Raw genomic sequence first — 19,228 nt, 5'->3', positions numbered from 1 at the left:
AACTATTTTTTTCTGAGGCCCTCCAAGTACCTACAAATCCAAAATGTGGCCCTGCAAAGGGTTTGAGTTTGAGACCACTGGCATAAATGGTTGCACCTAAAATGTAGGTTCACTCGTGCCAACCTATGCCACCATAGTATTCTGAAATGGGTCAGATGCCATTCTAGATTTGGCACCCAATGCTCAGCATTGGCATACCCAGATGGAGATGCCAATTTCTTGAATTGTCTCCATAGGGGCCTATGTGCTAAGCACTGTCTCCCTCTTGGGGCCTCATTTACTAAGCTTCTTTGTCGAAGACATGGAAGGAGCAATTTTCATAAGGCCTGGTGCTGCAAAGTCTGCAACTAATTTTGTCCAACAGACCTTATAGCTAACTTTCAAAGAACAGTCACATGAGTGGTTCCAAAGGCCCCAAAAGTATCCTGGGCTCTGTGCCTGCCTTTTGTGCAGGCAAAAACCAATTCTGCAGCACCAGCATACATAAATTTAAAAATCAAATCTAGGTCTCCTACTATTCTGCGGGGAATATATTTCCTCTCAAATTACAAATTTCAAATGTGCTTATATTTCACATCCACCATTCAGTTCATGGTGGATTACAATAATAAAAACAACTACATAATGTCGGGTAATTAAAAATTAATACAATTATTTTAAAATACACAGCTACTTCAATATATCAATCCCCTAAAAATGATTAAAAAGATAAGATTTGACCTTTTTCAGAAACAGGTCTAATCAATAAAGGAAAACTATTCCAGAGTTTTGGTTCTTGAAAAGATATCACAAGAGTAAACACACTTTTCATCTTTACTCATAACCTAGGAGGGTAACCTACCTTCAACCAATTCATAGAATGAAGACTTTTGTTGTGTGAGTGAAATACAATCAAAGATGAAGAGGCCAATTCATCTGAACCTCAAGCAAGCTTCCATAGGGAGACAATGCAGGTCTCGCAGCAATGGAATCACCCTATTCCATCATCTAGCCCAGGGGTAGGCAATTCCGGTCCTTGAGAGCTGGAGCCAGGTCAGGTTTTCAGGATATCCACAATAAATATGCATGAGATAGATTTGCATCTCAAGGAGGCAGTGCATGCAAATACATCTCATATATATTCATTGTGGATATCCTGAAAACCTGACCTGGCTCCGGCTCTCGAGGACCGAAATTGCCTACCCCTGGTCTAGCCTGATAGACCAGCGGGGCCACTGTATTCTGAAGTGTTTGCAGTTGGGGCCTTAATTTCTTTACTACTATTTATCATTTCTATAGCACAGAAAGGCGTATGCAGCACTGTACATTTAACATACAATAGACAGACTCTGCTCAGTAGAGCTAACAATATAATTAGATAGACAGAACATCTCATGGTTGGGGAGATTATGGTAGAGGAATGATACAGTGGGTAGAGGTATCAGGCAGCAGTGAGTGGGAGTTAAGAGTTGAAAGCAGTTTTTAAAAAGTGGGTTTTTAGCTTGGATTTGAATACTGCTAGGGACGGAGCATGACATACTGATTTAGGCAGCCTGTTCCAGGAATACGGCGTGGCAAGAAAGAAGGGACGGAGTCAGGAGTTGGCAGTGGAAGAGAAGGGTACAGATATGAGGGACTTGCCTGATGAGCAGTGTTCACGGGGAGGAACATAGGGGGAGATAAGTGAAGAGAGGTATTGGGGAGGCTTCAAAGTGAATGCGCTTGTAAGTCAGTAAGAGGCGTTTGAACTGTATTCAGAAATGGATGGGGAGCCAATGAAGTGACTTAAGGAGAGGGGTAATGTGAGAACAGCGGCTCTCACGGAATACGAGTTATGCGGCGGAATTTTGAATGGATTGAAGAGGTGAGAGATGGGTGCGCGGGAGGCCTGAGAGAAGTACGTTGCAGTAGTCTAAGCGCAAGGTGATGAGAGTGTGGATAAGGGTTTTGGTAGTGTGTTCAGAAAGGAGAGGATAGATTTTGGTGATATTATAGAGGAGGAAGCGACAGGTTTCAGGTAAGTAAAGTTTCAGGTTTATTATAAATCTGATATAGCGACCTAGAGCAATAGCCTTCAGAGTGATTTATATACAGTATATAAAGTAAAGAATGCCACAATAATCTAGCTGGCTAATGAAAAAAGCTAACATTATATGATGAAACTTTTGAAGTGAGAAATATTTCTTTATATGCCTTAGTTGTTTCAATCACCAGAAAATCATTTTACTAAGCGAGCACTATGGAAGTCTTTTAGCTAGTCTGACAATTTACTTAGCTAAATACCTATTTACTGTAGCATATGCCTTTGAAACTTGTCAGAATGGGGAAAATGTCTTGGCAAATCAGGGACGTCCTAACCATTAGTCACAACTAGGTGGCAGCTTAGAGCACCAGCTTTTTTTTTGGTGGGGGGGGGGCAGCAATGAGCAACTGCAGTCAATGTAAAATGATAGAACCTGACAGCTACACAAACTCACGGAAGCATCAGCGAATACTTTAACCCGCATTTTATAGGACGTATCTGTGATGATCATGATTATTATTATTATTGTTAAGTGTAATTATCATTTTTTTTTCAGGGGGTGGGGGGAACTGAGGGCAAGGGGCCTGAAAGTAGAGAATGACACGGGGAACAAATTTTTCCCCGTCCCCACAGGAACTCATTTTCCCGGGCCGATCCCGCAAGTTCTTTTCCTGTTTCTGCCCCATCCCTGCAAGCTCTGTCCTCATCTGCACAATCCTCAAACACTTTACAATCATACGTGTTTGAGGCTTATGCGGTTAAGGCAGAGCTTACAGGAATGGGGCAGGGATGGGGGACAAAACTCACGGGGACAGGATGGGGAAATTGAGTTCCTGCAGGGACGAGGACAAATTTGTCCCCGTGTCATTCTCTACTTGAAAGTTCATTGGAGACTGTAAGGCTGACAGTTTGCCTACAGCATCCACTACCATTACCCCAGCTCTTCGAAACATGCTTTTGTGACCAAATGAAAACCACTTATTCATACAGCACTACAATTGGAAGAAGACAAAGACAAGGTTTTTACCTTTTGAGGTTACCACAGCTGCCATTGGAAATCCATTTCCTATTCCTTTTGCCATAGTAACAATGTCAGGGATTACATCGTGGGACTGAAATCCCCAGAAATGACTGCCTGTACGAGCAAAGCCTGTTTGAACCTTCCAAAATCAAATCCACAAAACAAACATTTAATTAAATCATAGTGCACTTGTCCTTAAATTTCCCAATAAGAATTGTTTTTGCCTAGCCAATGTTTACACAGACCCTGTATGTTGTCAGCCAGGTCCTGAAGTCATTATTTCACAATATATGAAGAAGGAAATCCAGCTGGATTTTTCTCATATAGATTTTCTCCAGAGTAGCTGAGATTGGTGAAAGCATACTGTATTTTCAGAGTGATTTACTTAAGTAGAATGGCCTGTCTGGAAGCTTCTCTGCTCTGTCTGGCTTAAAGTATGCACAGGCTTCCACAGCTGGAAGAAAAGCAGGTGTTTGTGGCTCTTTATTAGGCCCTCTCCTTTTCTCCATATATACCCACTCTCTCAGTGCACAGATCTCCCATAGCTTTCAGTATCACCTCTATGCTGATGACTCCCAGATTTACCTCTTGTCTCAGCTTTCCTATCCGATATTGTCGCCTGGATGTCTTACCACCATCTAAAAACTGAATATGGCTAAGAACGAGCTCCTAATCTTTCCACCTAAACTCACCTCCCCCTCCCCCTCCCCCATTCTGTATTTCTGTGAAAAACACTCTCCTCCTCCCTGTCTCATCAGCTCACAACCTCAGGGTCATCTTTGACTCCTCTCTCTCCTTCTCTGCTCAGATCCAACAAACTGCTAAAGCCTGTCGCTTCTTCCTCTATAATATTACTGAAATCTGACCTCTCCTCTCCGAGCCCACGTGTTTAAAGCAGGGCTGCACTACGCAGTGCAGCCCCGCTTTAAACCTGTGGGCTCGTACTGCAGGAAAGGCGGCAGAGTGCAGGAGAGTCAGGGCCAGTGAGTTAGCCTTTTAAAGAGGCTGCTGCCGCCAGGGATCGCCATTCTAGAGAACTGATGGCAGTTGAAGAGATAGCAGGAGAGTCAGGGCCCCCCCAAAAAACAAAAATAAAAACAAACACCGAACGCATGCGCAGACCATCTACAGGGAAAGCAGATGGTCTGCGCATGCATCAGGATCGAGGATCGCACACTAGCGATCCATGAAGTCGGAGGGGGCATTCCTCCAATGGCCCTCATTTTAATTTTATTGTTTTGGGAATTGGTCGGGCCTATACGGATCGACCACGCCAAGCTGGTAAGTGAATCTAGCCCATAGAGATTATATTCATTGTTAAGCAAGTCATTTGAACATACCACATTTTAGGCCCTGTTTCCTAAACTGTATTAGACATGTTAGCATCAAAAGTTAATGGTGACTTGCAAAACCTCTGTGGTAACTTTTAGGAGCGTTTCCAGCGTGCCATGAGGCAATTGTCCGTAGCTTGCACTAATTTCACTATACCTCTGGAAGTAATGTTCCTTACTGTCTACTGTTTTAGCAGTTAAAGCACAGTAACAAACATCCACATTACAAGTTTCCGCCCATTGTTAAAGATACATCCTGCTCAATGTAGCTCTTTGTCAAAATATTAATGCTATAATTGACCAACCTTATATATCCATGCTGGCTCCTGTGATGGTGCTAAAGAGCTCTTATATTTTGATACTCACTTCATCTGCAATGCAAACTCCTCCTCGCTCTCGAATGATCTGATAAGCTTCCTTCAGAAATTCCTTGGGATATTGAACTACTCCACCCAAGCCCTGCAACACACATGGTCAGAGGCAGCAACTGAAAAATACATAGTCCCTTAAACAAAACAAGCCCCCCACCACCCCCTAAAATACAAATTAAAATAAAAGCAAAACAGTAAAAAAATAAGCAACTAGCAAAAGGTTTACCTAAGTAAATTTTGGAAATCATTGCAAGTGGCACAAAATGCTGCCACAAGAGTTATTGAGGACCTTTCCAGATTTGAGCACATTACTCTTGGTTTTATTAAAACTGCATTGACTTCCCATTGAAATGAAGATTCTGTATAAACATTTGCTGTTAATTTCCAAAGTAATTAAACGCTAGCGCACCTTAGTAAAAGGAGCCCTAAGTCCATAGGCCTTCTTGTCTTTTATTTATTTTAAATTCTTTATTGATTTTATAAAGCATATAACAAGTGCAATCAGTATACATTCAAAATTTCCAAAGCAAAACAGCACTTATATACTTGCATTAAACATGAATCAATTAACCACACCCTCCCCTCCCCGTCCTGGATGTGTGTGCAAAAGAGTAAAGATAACTAAATCTGATTTCTCTGCTAACATTCTTTTGTATCAATAATATAACATAAGAACATAAGCAATGCCTCCACTGGGTCAGACCTGAGGTCCATCGTGCCCAGTGCTCACGCGGCGGCCCAACAGGTCCAGGACCTGTACAATAGTCCTCTATCTATACCCCTCTATCCCTTTTTCCAGCAGGAGATTGTCCAATCCTTTCTTGAACTCCAGTACCGTACTCTGTCCTATTACGCCCTCTGGGAGCGCATTCCAGGTGTCCACCACATGCTGGGTAAAGAAAAACTTCCTAGCATTCATTTTGAATCTGTCCCCTTTCAACTTTTCCGAATGCCCTCTTGTTCTTTTATGTTTTGAAAGTTTGAAGAATCTGTCCCTCTCTACTCTCTCTATGCCCTTCTTGATCTTGTAGGTCTCTATCATGTCTCCTCTGAGTCTCTGTTTTTCCAGGGAGAAGAGCCCCAGTCTCTTCAATCTTTCAGTGTATGAAAGGTTTTCCATGCCCTTAATCATTCGTGTCGCTCTCCTCTGGACCCTCTCAAGTATTGCCATATCCTTCTTAAGGTACGGTGACCAATACTGAACACAGTACTCCAGGTGTGGGCGCACCATTGCCCGATACAACGGCAGGATGACTTCTTTCGTTCTGGTCGTAATACCCTTCTTAATAATACCCAACATTTTGTTTGCCTTCTTCGCAAACAGAGCATTTCCAACCAAAAGGTAAAATTTAGACGGTCCCAGTTTTTCCAATTTCTAGTAATTAATTGTATGGCCACATCTGTCATAATAATAATAAGCCTGTCTTTATTGCTATCTATTGGACTTTTAGTTAACAATGAAGTCCCAAATAGAATCATCCCATAAGACTTTCCTGAGGTCTCTTCCGTACACATAGTGAGATTAGAATTGTTAGTTGTCATTGATTATGTTCAAGTCCTAGCGACTTGATGAACATCACGTTTTTGTGGCAGAACACAGAAGTAGATTGCCAGGCCTTTCTTCTGTGCGGTATAAATTTGATGTTGCTGCCGTTGTCTCATCAATCGCGATCCTCCGCCTCCAACACTGCCCATCGGCTACTGCATCGTTAGTCTGAAACCTGTCTGCCCTGGGAGACCCTGCTGGTAGTGAAACTACCGACAGCATAGCTTTCAGGTTCTCAGATGCCCCAGTGGCACGATAAGCCCACGTATCATATAGAACAATACAGATTCTCAATTTTTTAAATATATGACAGGCCCTAAATTGTGGAACTTTTTTGCCACTATCTATGAGAAGTATCAAGAGTTTTATGGTTTTTAAAAAGTATTTAAAAACATGTTTCTCCAAGCCTTTGGTCCTCTATTGCCTTCTTGAGTCAGGAGGTTGATATTTATTTTTATTGAAGACAGCATATTTTTTTTAATCTTTAGTTTGAATTCCTTGTTTTGTATTGTTTTATATTTTATTATGTGTGTCTTGCATCCCATTGTGGTAGTGTCTGGGAGCGGTATGGGAGAAGGCCTTCATAAAACACAGTCAGATTAGGATACAAGGTGAAACAAAAGACCTTTATTAACCAATACTGAATGAGCCTCGTTACTTCTCTGGCACAGTAAATAAAGACTAATGTCTCTTAAGTTCAAAGGCAAACTTTCCTCAGTCCTCAAACCTCAAACCTTCAATACATACGTCTACTTGCATGGTTCACAAACAAAGGTCTGGCTCCCTTCAGATCTCCTAAACAGGATTCTTATATAGCCAAAGTTAAAACTTGGCTTACTTTAGCTGACTTCTCATGACTTACACACAAACCGGGGAAACTCAAACTCCTGGGCCTCTTCCATCAGCCAGAGCCTCTGCCTCAGGCTTTCTCCTAGAAACCTCTTGCCTTGGGGGTCTCCCTCCTGGAAACCTTTTCCTTCAGGGCCTCCCTGAAAGTCTCTATTTTAGGGCACTTGATCTCCTCCCTGCCTGAGTCCGACAGCAGGGTTGCCCCACCTACCCTAAGGTGGCCTACTCATAACCTCTGTGAGCTAATGCCCCCTGCTGTCCAGTGGTGTAACTGCAGTACTAGTGAGCTATCATCCCCCTGCTGTATAGTGTATAGTCTTTGTGCTAAACAAGATCTCAGTTGCACAGGGACCTCAATGTAGATTGAAGCTGGAAACTCATTTCAAGGGCTTAGGTTCACCCAGCAGCCACAGAACCAAAAATACTAAAGAACTGACAGAAAGGGGGTAATTTTATCACATCATTCTTGTGCTTTTCTTACAAGTAGATATATAAATGTTATAAAATTCAGACCAGCATAAAAATATCTACATTGAGATGATGATGCATCCTTTGTTGGTAAGTGTGTCTGAGGAGGAGTTCACAACTACGTATATAGATTATAAAATACCTAATTGCGAGGTTCTTTGTGACAGAGGATACTGTAATTTTGGCTATCACCAGACTGAAATCTCTCAAATTTAATATGACTGTATGGGAAATGCAGTACAAAATAATTTTAAGACTTTAGGTAGCCCCTTCAAAAGACCCAATTGCTTTGTATTACAGCTAAAGATTCTTGTCAGAAGTGTGGTCATCCTCAAGTTTCTTTGGGGCAAATGTTTTGGTCCTGCCCACCTATTGTGGTTTTGGTAGCATATTTTCAACTTTATTTCCAACATCTGACAGGTTCCTATGTCCCCATCTACTACGATTTTTGGAGTTTTACCATGAATATATCCTTTAAAGAAGTGTCTTAAGCAGTTTCTCGGGTGGTTATGAAAAGATTTCTCACTCAGTGGTTCACTACTGAACCCCCCACAGAACATTTAAGGCACTCCAGCTTAATACATGGTGTGGCAGGTGGGGCTCCCCCAAGCCCTGCCACCTGAAGACATTTTTAGCTGGGAACTTCTGGGCACATGAACTCTATGGCAGTCAGCAGTCACCTCTTAGCACTCATGCTGGCACCCTACACATGCCTTGGAACACTGCTACATCTCTGACTTCATCTACCAAGGGTCATCTGTTTTGGTCCATTTGGGAGCCTTTTTGATCTACACTCTTGCCAACAGTTTTCAGTCGTATTTTGAATTTCTGACCCTATGCTGATTATACTTGTCTTTATGTGACTTCTTGACTGTGAATCTATGTTTATTGCCTTACAAAAGGGGGGGAGGGGAGTCTATATTGTAACTGAGCAGGTAATTAATTGTTGGATGCACATAACATGCTACTTATTTTTTGTGTATCTGCTAACTTTGCTGTATTTACTGGCTTCTTGCTCAATAAAAGTTGTTTTAACAATAATAATTTTTTTATTAGCAACCATGTAAATAAAAGCACCAAAATGACAGTGAAACATTGTCTTAACAAGATCATAAAACAAAGTAGCAATCAATTTTGAAATTATACCAGACATAGTGCAAGCCATCCCAACAGGAAACTATCAATAATTTTAATTTCTGCATTCCCCTTCCAAATTACGTATGTACAGTAGTCTGTATTCGGTGGTGTTCCTTATGCTAGAAACAGAACATAAATCACGAGTAACAAAATATATGACCTTCCTAATTAATAATTAAGAACCCAGCAATGTGCTCAGACAGTCATTGTCCCCCATATGGGTCCCCATACAGTTGAGTTATAGTCCTATATGGTTTTGGAAAGAAAACAGGCAAAAGAATGGACTGGTTGAGATGGAATTCAGAGACCACCTTTGACAGAAACTTCGGATGAGTATGCAGGATAACCCTATTGTGGTAAAATCTGGTATAGGGTGGATTTGAAACTAGTGCTTGCAATTTGCTGACTTGACACACAGAAGTAAGTGGAATGAGGAAAATCACTTTCCAGGTGAGATGTTTCAGTGAAGCGGACAAGATTGGTTTAAAGGGAGGCTTCATCAGCATGGAAAGAACAACATTCAAATGCCAAATAACAGGCGGCAGTCTGAATGGAGGCTTGCTATGGTATAGGCCCCTCATGAGTTTGGAGACTAGTAGATGCACAGAGATGGTTTTGCTATCCAAGTGGGCATGAAAAGCACTGATTGCATTGAGGAATATGTACTGAAGAAGTTTGAAGCCCAGAATTGGAAAGATGAAATAAATTGTGTAGCACAGATAGTAGAGGGCAGTTGCTTGGCTCCAATGAGAGGAGATGACACCAGAGAGTAAAACGTGTCCATTTAAACTGATAGCGGTGCCTAGTAGAAGGTTTCCTGGATGCTTAAATAATGTCTACGATTGGAGCTGAAAGTGGGTAGGCATCTATGTCTGGGAAAATAGATACCAGGCTGTGAGTGCTAATGAGTGGAGATTGGGGTAAAGGAGAGAGCCTTCTTTTTGAGCAAGTAGAGTTGGAAATAATTGAAGAGTGATTGGTTCTGGCATGGTTTGTTGCAGGAGGAGAGGAAACTAGGCTTGATGAAGCCAACATGGCGCAATGAGAATCACAGAGGTGTTCTCTTGGTGAAGTTTGAGTAGAGTTTTCGTGATTTGTGGCAGTGGATGGAGCTCATAGAGGAAGTGATCTCATTCACCAGCAGAGGAGAAAGGCATCTGATTCAAGTCTGGAGCAGTAAAGCGGCAGCTTGTGGTTGATGGAGGAAGTGAAGAGATTCACTTGGGGAGTCCCCCACAATGTGAAAATCTGACATACGACTGATATGGAGTGACCATATGTGAAGTTGGAAAAGTCAATTTGTCTGCCAAGAAATTCTGCTTTCCTGCTAGATAGACTGTCTTGAGGAAGATATTGTGAGACACCAGTACCGAATTCTCAGACATTGAAAATGTAGAACTGAAAAACTTTTCAAATTGAAGTTGTTGAGCTTTTAGAACCCTCTTTTGATTGCGACTGCAGAGGTTACAAGAAATGTCTTGATCCTTAGGACCAAGTAACTGCACACAACAGTTGTGAAGGTCCAAACCCGAGATGGACCTATCACATTGAGTACACTTCTTGAACCCACTAGGCATAAGGGATATCGATGAAAATACCACTGATTAAAATCAAAGGGCTCAATTGTAAGGGAGATCAAGTAAACTACAGCCAAAAATAAGTCGATGATCTTGGCAGAGCCAGAAGGTGGAAAACCACCCGAAAGCCTCCAAAAAAGAAACTAATAAAAAATAAGATAAAGAGGGGAAAAAATTAATAAGAAGAAAAAAGTGTATGGGAAGGCAGAAAAGTAGAGATAATTTAAAGCTCACTGAAGCATTTGAAAAACCATGACTTCGCTCCGCGGATAACGAATTGAGGGTCCCACGAGTTGATGTTGGGCAGGAAGGCATAAATGCACTTGCAGTATGGGCAGTGCTAAAGGTTTTAAAGTGACAGTATACTTTGGTACATCTCTGTGCCGGGCTTCAAGAACAATGTTGCCCATATGTGCTTGTCCTTGGAAAAGTTAGGCTACAAATTTGAGGGAGGGGAGGGGGAAGATGTTTGGCTATAAGAGTGGGGGTGGAGAGAGAAAGAGAGAGGAGATGCTGGGTTGTAGAAAGAAGGAGAAAGAGAGGAAAGATATTGGATTACAAGAGTGGTGGCTATGTGAAGTATTTGTGGGATAGTGTCTTGACAATTTTAGCACCTTGTCAGTGTGTCATGAGATGAAAAAGGTTGAAATCACTGGGCTAGAGCATAGTCACAGGTAGACCTGAACAGTCTTTTTTGGTTCAGGCCCAAAAAGCAATGGCATGTACCTTTGGTGTGGCAGGTGGGGCTCCCCCAAGCCCTGCCACCTGAAGACATTTTTAGCTGGGAACTTCTGGACACATGAACTCTATGGCAGTCAGCAGTCACCTCTTAGCACTCATGCTGGCACCCTACACATGCTCAGTTCATTTGCATGGCTCATTGATGGCTGGGAGTGCAGCTGGTGACTGCCACAATATTCCAATAATGTCTTCAGCCTGGCAGGAGTTGGGGGATCCCCACCAGCCTAGGTACTGAGTTTGTAAGTTTGGCCTGTGCTAAGTAGGGGAGTGGGAGCCACTGAGGAACCGCATGGGCCACCCATTCCACCCAGTTCCTACTCAGAAATTCACCCGGTTCCTACTCAGAAATTGCCTTCTGGCTATGCCCTCACTGACAGATAACAAGCAGTCAATATTATTCTCACCTGAATAGGTTCAGCAATGAATCCTGCTATCCGCTTTGGCACACAGGTGTTTAGCATTTCTTTTAACTGCTCAATGTATCTGTCTTTTGCTTGACAACAGTCTGTAGTTAGAAAACATGAATATTGCTACTTTAAAAAACTGACATGTAAAACAAAACCAGAAAAGATTATTAATGATAATTTTATTATGGCTACTACTATTGTTTTAAAAATATGCCATTGAGAAATTAATCTATGGGAGAAGTCCCCAGACTAACATACAGACTATATTCTACCCTGAGGAAAATGTTCTCTTTAATGATAGCTCATGTATGGGAAAAGTGGGCCTGTGATTTCTCCAGAATGGGAGACTGCATGAAACTCTATTTCAGATACCTCAATGGTGGCAGGAGGGAGTGGGCATCCTTCCTGCCAATTGGATGTGTGTGTGTGTGGGGGGGAGTATCGGGGGAGTTAGGCAGGAGGGAATGGGCTCCCTCCTGCTGATCGTGAAGTTGGGGGTTGGGGGGTGGGAGGTTTGGGGGAGTTAGGCAGGAGGGAGTGGGCATCTGTCCTGCCAATCGCGAAGGGGGGGAGGGGGGCCTCTGTTGCAGCCAGCTCAGCTGATTGCAGCAATCAGCTGACCCTGCAGGATTCCCTGAAACCGCAGCTGTGGGGAATCCTGCCAACTCAGCTGATCAGGGATTCCTTTGCTGCGATCAGCTGATAGCAAGAGATCCCTTGGCAAAGACAGGTGGCTGATCTGCCTATCTTTGTGATCAAAACAACAAAAGACATCCCTCTCATCAATACTGGGCAAGTCTATCAAATTGATATCATCAGATAACATTTAAAGGCTTTAAAATATTTAAATGTGCTCATAAGCTCTTCAGCAAGGCGCCACAACAGCGGTACAATGTTGCTGGAAAGGTGCTTGGATTTTAATCATAACATTACATGGAGCAAGGAATTTTGCTTCTGCTGGAGTGGCAGATGTTATGACTCTACAAAAGATATTTTAACAGTAGACCACTTATCTGAAAAGGTCAGTTCATGGCTCCAACACAGTCTGTGTTTCACTAGGCTACATCAGGAAGCCGGAAGGATAAGCTTTTTATATTGATTTTATTTGCAGTGTGCAGTGCCTAAGTCCTTTGACATACACACTTGACGTTGAAAAAAGACGCCCTGTGATCAGGCAGGTGCAATTCTCTAACCAGCGCTGGTGACATGCATGCCAGTTAGAAAATAGGAGGAGGTTAAGTGTCTGTTCTTTAAGATAGACGTGATTAGATGTGATTCTGTACAGGACACCGGTGTGTGATTCTCAGCTGCTTCTTAGGCAGCCACCGAGACCAACATCCTATACAGAATCTGCCCCTTTGTGTCTATTCCACACATTTTGAACTTCATCACTGTTTTTGCCTCTACTATATCCTCTCTGAAGGGTGCCCCAAGACAAAACGGGGATAAATAAAATACTGTAAACCCAAGTGTATAGTGTTATAAATAGATCAAGTGAATACACTATGGGCATATATCAAAATATTCACAGCATTCACTAAGTCACACTTGTATTGTGCTCAGAGAGCCGTTACAAGATAAAAACACCCTGATGGTGAACTAGAAAGCCCACCTTTGAAAATGGCTCAAGTTCTCAATCACTGAACAACAATGAGGGCTCCTTTTACGAAGGCACGTTAGGGCCCTAACGCACGGAATAGCGTGCGCTAAGATGCCCCGTGCACCCTAAAATGCCCCGCGCGCTAGCCGCTATTGCCTCCTCTTGAGCAGGTGCTAGTTTTTCAGCTAGCACGCGCTATATCTCGCGCTAATCCGGTGTGTGCGCTAAAAACGCTAGCGCATGCAAATAGAGCCTTGAGTGTATAAAGTGCTTGTTATCAAATTACTTAATATATTTAAATGGAAAGACAAAAAGTCAATTCACCATATCAAAAAGTAAAAAAAATTTTAAAAAGTTAGCTGCATGTAAACATGTGAATAAGTACAAATGCAGCTAGATTTAAATTTTTTTTTACTTTTTGAAGTGGTGAATTGACTTTTTGTCTTTCCATTTAAATATATTAAGTAATTTGATAAAAAGCACTTTATACACTCATTGTTGTACAATGATTGAGAACTTGAGATGTGTTCAAAGTTGGGCTTTCTAGTTCACTGACAGGACAGGATTGTAATTCTGGGTCTAGGGGGAGTACACATTGTAATTCTGGGTCCAGCGAGAGAACACACATTGCAAATTGTACTAAAGGAGTTCAAGTAGCCCAAGCGGGAATACCCCCACAGGGTACACACATTTCCGAGTCTGGGATAGGAACACACTGTAGTTCTGGGTCTGGGGAGTCCGGGATAGGTGCACGTTGTAACTCTGGGTCTAGGGAAAGTACAAAACATGCGAATAATGCTAAAGGTGTCCAAGTAGCTCAAGTGGGAACATCCCCACTGAGACGTAACAAACATACAACATGGAGGGCTATGTACGTAAACGCCCACAGTCTGGGAAACAAGATCCTGGAACTAGAAACAGAAATGAGGAATGCCGACCTGGATGTGGTGGCGATATCTGAGACCTGGCTCACGGATTCCCACGGGTGGGACATGGTCATACTGGGTTACAACTTGCTTCGCCGGGTCAGGGAGGGCAAAATGGGAGGAGGTGTGGCATTATATACTAAAGATGACATTAAGGTCACCAGAATCACAGATGTCCACTACACTGGGGAATCCCTTTGGGTAAATTTGGCCAGAGGGAAGGACAAATGCCTGTATCTTGGCATAATATACAGACCCCCAAGACAACAGGATGACCTAGATATGGAATTAATTGGAGATTTAGAGAATATCACCTTGCGTGGGGACACAGTATTGTTAGGTGACTTCAACATGCCTGATGTGGATTGGGACACGCTTTCCTCTGCTTCCGGCAGAAACAGGAGGCTATTAAACTCTATGAAGGGAGCAAGATTCAGGCAACTGGTGTTGGAACCAACAAGGGATCAGGCAATACTGGACCTGATACTTACCAATGGAGAAAGTGTCACAGAGGTCTCAGTGGGTGACACATTGGCCTCCAGTGATCACAACATGGTATGGTTCAATCTCAGGAAAGGTTTCACTAAATCTACCACACTGACCAAGGTCCTCAAATTCAAGGACACAAACTTCAAAGAAATGGGAGACTTCGTTCACCAGGCGTTACAAAGCCAAGCAGAAACCGATAACGTGGAAGAAATGTGGTCGACTTTGAAAGCCACCATACAAGAAGCAACAAACCGCTATGTTAAATCAGTAAGTAAACGGCGAAGGAACAATAAGCCACAGTGGTTCTCTGCGGAGATTTCGGACCTCTTCAAGGAGAAGAAAAAAGCATTCATCTCTTACAAACAATCAGGGAAACAGGACTCTAGGGAAGTCTATCTGGCCAAGTCAAAATCCGTCAAAACAGCAGTTAGGGAGGCCAAATTCCACATGGAGGAGTCTCTAGCGAAGAACATCCAGAAAGGAGATAAATCCTTCTTCAGGTATATCAGTGACAGAAATAAGAACCCAGGCGGGATAGTACGTCTTAGGAAACCAGATGGAGACTATGTAGAAGTGGACTCAGAAAAAGCCCAACTGTTAAATGAATACTTCTGCTCAGTCTTCACCCGCGAGGTGCCAGGACTCAGCCCTCAGCTACAGACAAGGGTTGACGCAGATGACCCGTTTAGTAATTTCGAGTTTACACCCAGCGGTGTCTACTTCGAGCTGTCAAAGCTTAAGTTTAACAAGGCAATGGGGCCTGACAACCTAAACCCCAGGGTGCTCAGGGAATTGTGTGATGTCTTGGCGGAACCGCTATCCGCGCTCTTCAATCTCTCCCTTAGTACGAGTAATGTCCCGTTGGACTGGAAGATGGCTAACATCATTCCACTCCACAAGAAAGGCTCCAAGATGGAGACAGCAAACTACAGACCGGTGAGTCTCACATCAATTGTGTGCAAACTAATGGAAACTCTAATCAAACGCCAATTGGATACGATCCTGAACGAGGAGAATCTATGGGATCCCTGTCAACATGGATTTACTAAGGGGAGATCCTGCCAATCCAACCTGATCAACTTGTTTGACTGGGTGACGAGGAAGCTGGATGTTGGGGTGTCCCTGGACATCGTATACCTGGACTTCAATAAAGCATTCGATAGCGTACCACACCACAGGTTGCTGAGCAAGATGAGTTCTATAGGATTGGGCGACACATTGACGAAATGGGTTGGGAACTGGCTTGGAGGTAGGCTTCAGAGGGTAGTGGTGAACGGCACCCCCTCCGAAATGACCGAGGTAATCAGTGGAGTGCCGCAGAGCTCGGTCCTGGGCCCGATCCTATTCAACATCTTTATAAGAGACTTGGCAGAAGGGCTGTGAGGTAAAATAACATTATTCGCCGATGATGCCAAACTAAGCAATGTAGTGGGCAAAAGCACAACAGACATAAATTCAATGTCCGACAACATGATGCACAACCTACTCCTACTGGAGCGCTGGTCTAGGTCCTGGCAACTCAGCTTCAATGCCAAAAAATGCAAAGTCATGCACCTGGGCAGCCAAAATCCATGCAAGACTTACACCCTTAATGGTGAGATCCTAACAAGAACTGTAGCAGAACGAGACTTAGGGGTGATCGTCAGTGAGAACATGAAGACTGCCAATCAAGTGGAGCAAGGCTCCTGAAGCAGGCCTTATTGGCCGAAACACGTCGGTGTCGAGCCACCACACAAGACTATTATTTGTTGAATAAAACTTTACACCTTTGTTCTCGAACCTCCACTGTTGTCTATTGTTTACTCCTAAGTCTACCACCACACAACCTCATATTAGGTCTTCTAGTTTCACCGCTTCTCCATCTCTGAAATAGATTGTTTGTAGATTAATGCCCTTCAAGTATTTAAATGTCTGTACCATATCTCCTCTATCCTTTCTTTCCTCTAGGGTATACATATCCAGATATTCAAGCCTCTTTTCATATGTCTCTCAGCGCAATCCTGATATCATTTTTGTCACCTTCCTCTGGACCGCTTCAAGTCTTCTTACATCTTCAGCAAGCTATGGCCTCCAGAACTGAACACAAAATTCCAAGTGGGGCCTCTTCAAAGACTGGTACAGGGGCATCAACACTTCTCTTTTTTCTGCTGGCAACTCCTCTCTCTATGCAGCCTATCCTTCTGGCTACAGCCAGTTTTGTCACATTGTTTTGCAGCCTTGAGATCCTCAGACACTATCACGCTAAGTTCTCTCTCCCTGCCCATGATCTATAGTAACTAGAAGACTAGTCATAAGCTTGGTAGTTTATTTTTTTTAACGTAATGAAGAACAGAGGAATGCATTTGAGCGCACATTCCAAAGAAACTGTATGATCTATTAGGGAAGAAGCTAATATGCATGGATCAGAAGACACCCCATTCTGAGGATCTCAAGGTTGTAAAACAATATAAGGTATTGTCCAAGTCAAAAAGATGCTAGGTTGCATAGAAAGGGCATAACCAGCAAATGGGAGAAGATGATAAAGCCCCTATATAGGTTATTGGTGAGGCCTCACCTGGAATGCTGTGTCAATTTTTGGATGTCATACCTCAGTAAGGATATAAACTGGCTAGTGGTGGTCCAGAGGAAAGCAACCAAAATGGTACAAGATCTTTACTGGAAGAGACTTGAGGATCTAAATATGTATGCCTTAGAGCAGGTATACAGGCAGTCTCCGGTTTAAGGACGCCTGACTTACAAACTAAGCTCTGGAACGTGTTGCCAGAGGTTGTGGTAAGAATGGATAGCATAGCTGGTTTTAAGAAGGGTTTGGACAATTTCCTGGAGGAAAAGTCCATAGTCTGTTATTGAGAAAAACATGGGGCAAGCCACTGCTTGCCCTTGATCAGTAGCATGGAATGTTGCTACTCTTTGGGTTTTGGCCAGGTACTAGTGACCTGGATTGGCCACCGTGAGAACGGGCTACTTGGCATTGGAGATAAATTTTTAAACAATGGAGGCAGTTCATGCAAGTTTATCTCATGAATATTCATTATAGGTATCCTGAAAACCTGACTGTCTGGGTGCGTCCCCAGGACTGAATTAAGAATCCCTGCCTTGGAAGAAAGCAAGGACAGGAGAGAGATGACACAAATGTTTGAATATTTAAAAGGCATTAATGAACAAATGAATCTTTTCCAAAGGAGGGGAGGCTGTAGAAATAGAAGGTAAGATACAAAGCTGCATGAAAGCAACTCCAAAGCAATATCAGGATATATTTTTTTAGAGAGGTGATGGGATGCCTGGAATGTCCTCCTGGAGATGGTGGCAGGGACAAAAATAATGATGGGATTAAAAAAAAAAAGGAGTGGAATAAATAGAAAAGATTCCTATGAAAGAGTCATGGGATAGAAGGCTATGTTCAGTTGTGGATTAGGAATTGCTTATCGGGTAGGGTTAAATGGTCATTTGATTAAATATGTTGGATGGGAGGGGAGGGATATTTATCTTCTGCATTGTTATTGATTGAATATAAGTGCTTATTTAATTATTAATGTCTATAATTCCTGGCACTTTGTATTAGTTTCAAAAAATTAATAAAGATGTATAAAAAAAAGAAAGAAAGAAAACAGAGGGTAGGGTTAAATGGTCATTTTTCTCAATGGAAGAGAGTAAACAGTGGAGTGCCACAGGGGTCTGTACTGGGGCCAGTGCTATTTACTTATTTATAAATGATCTTGATATTAGAACGACGAATGAGGTGATTAAATTTGCAGATGTCACTAAACTGTTCAAAGTTGTTAAAATGCATGCAGATTGTGAAAAATTGCAGGTAGATCTTAGGAAATTGGAAGACTGGGCGTCTAAATGGCAAATGAAATTTAATGTGGACAAATGCAAAGTGATGCACATGCTGTGGTCCACTTTGGGGATCAGCATCCAAGAAAAAGATATGGGTGTCATTGTAGACAATATGCTGAAACCTTCCATCCAGTTTGTGGCGGCAGCCAAAAAAAATCAAACAGGATGCTAGGGATGGTTAAGAAGACTAAGAATGTTATAATGCCTCTGTATCGCTCCATGGTACAACCTCACTCTGAGTACTGCGTTCAATTCTAGTCGCCTTATATCAAAAAATAAAACTTGAAACTTCACAGAAGAGCAACCAAGACGATAAAAGGAATGGAATTCTTCTTGTATAAAGAAAGACAAAAAGGTTTAGGGTTCTTCAGCTTGGAAAAGAGATGGCTGAGGGGAGATATGATTGAAGTCTACAAAATCCTGAGTACAAGTGGATCGATTATTCCATCAAAAATGACAAAGATTAGGGGATACTCGATGAAGTTACAGGGAAATACTTTTAAAACCAATAGAAGGAAATATTTTTTCACTCAGAAAATAGTTAAGCGCGATTAATGTAGCTGGTTTTAAGAAAGGTTTGGAGAATTTCCTGGAGGAAAACTCCATAGTCTGTTATTGAGACAGACATGGGAGAAGCCACTGCTTGCCCTGGATTGGTAGCATGATATGTTGCTAGTCTTTGGGGTTCCGGAATCTTGCTGTTCTGAATGGAATGTTGCTACTCTTTGGGTTTTGGCCAGGTACCAGGGACCTGGATTGGCTACTGGGCTAGATGGACCACTGGGCTGACCCAGTAAGACTATTCTTATATTCTATTCAGCAAAAGGATAGAAACCAAACATTGAGCACTTCAGCACAAAACAGCAGTTAAACAGGCATAGGGGTATAAAGTGCATGGAGTGCCTCTTACATCCCTAATCTCC

The 19,228-nt window shown here is 42.5% G+C and overlaps 1 protein-coding gene across 1 annotated transcript in view; it reads right to left on the bottom strand.

Moving 5' to 3' along the window:
- Positions 1–19,228, bottom strand: part of AGXT2 (alanine--glyoxylate aminotransferase 2) — an 84,231-nt gene that overhangs the window by 31,937 nt on the left and 33,066 nt on the right. Inside the window, exons 8-10 of the mRNA XM_033932919.1 lie at positions 11,448–11,548; positions 4,721–4,813; positions 3,030–3,162 (exon numbers count right to left, since the gene is read on the bottom strand). Of these exons, the coding sequence (XP_033788810.1) occupies positions 3,030–3,162; positions 4,721–4,813; positions 11,448–11,548 (327 nt within the window). The remainder of the gene's footprint in view (positions 1–3,029; positions 3,163–4,720; positions 4,814–11,447; positions 11,549–19,228) is intronic.

The sequence above is a fragment of the Geotrypetes seraphini genome, chromosome 1, assembly GCF_902459505.1.
Source record: "Geotrypetes seraphini chromosome 1, aGeoSer1.1, whole genome shotgun sequence".
NCBI classification, from domain to species: Eukaryota; Metazoa; Chordata; class Amphibia; order Gymnophiona; family Dermophiidae; genus Geotrypetes; species Geotrypetes seraphini.
The sequence above is the reverse complement of the archived record's forward strand: the minus strand, read 5'-3'. Positions and strand labels throughout refer to the sequence as shown.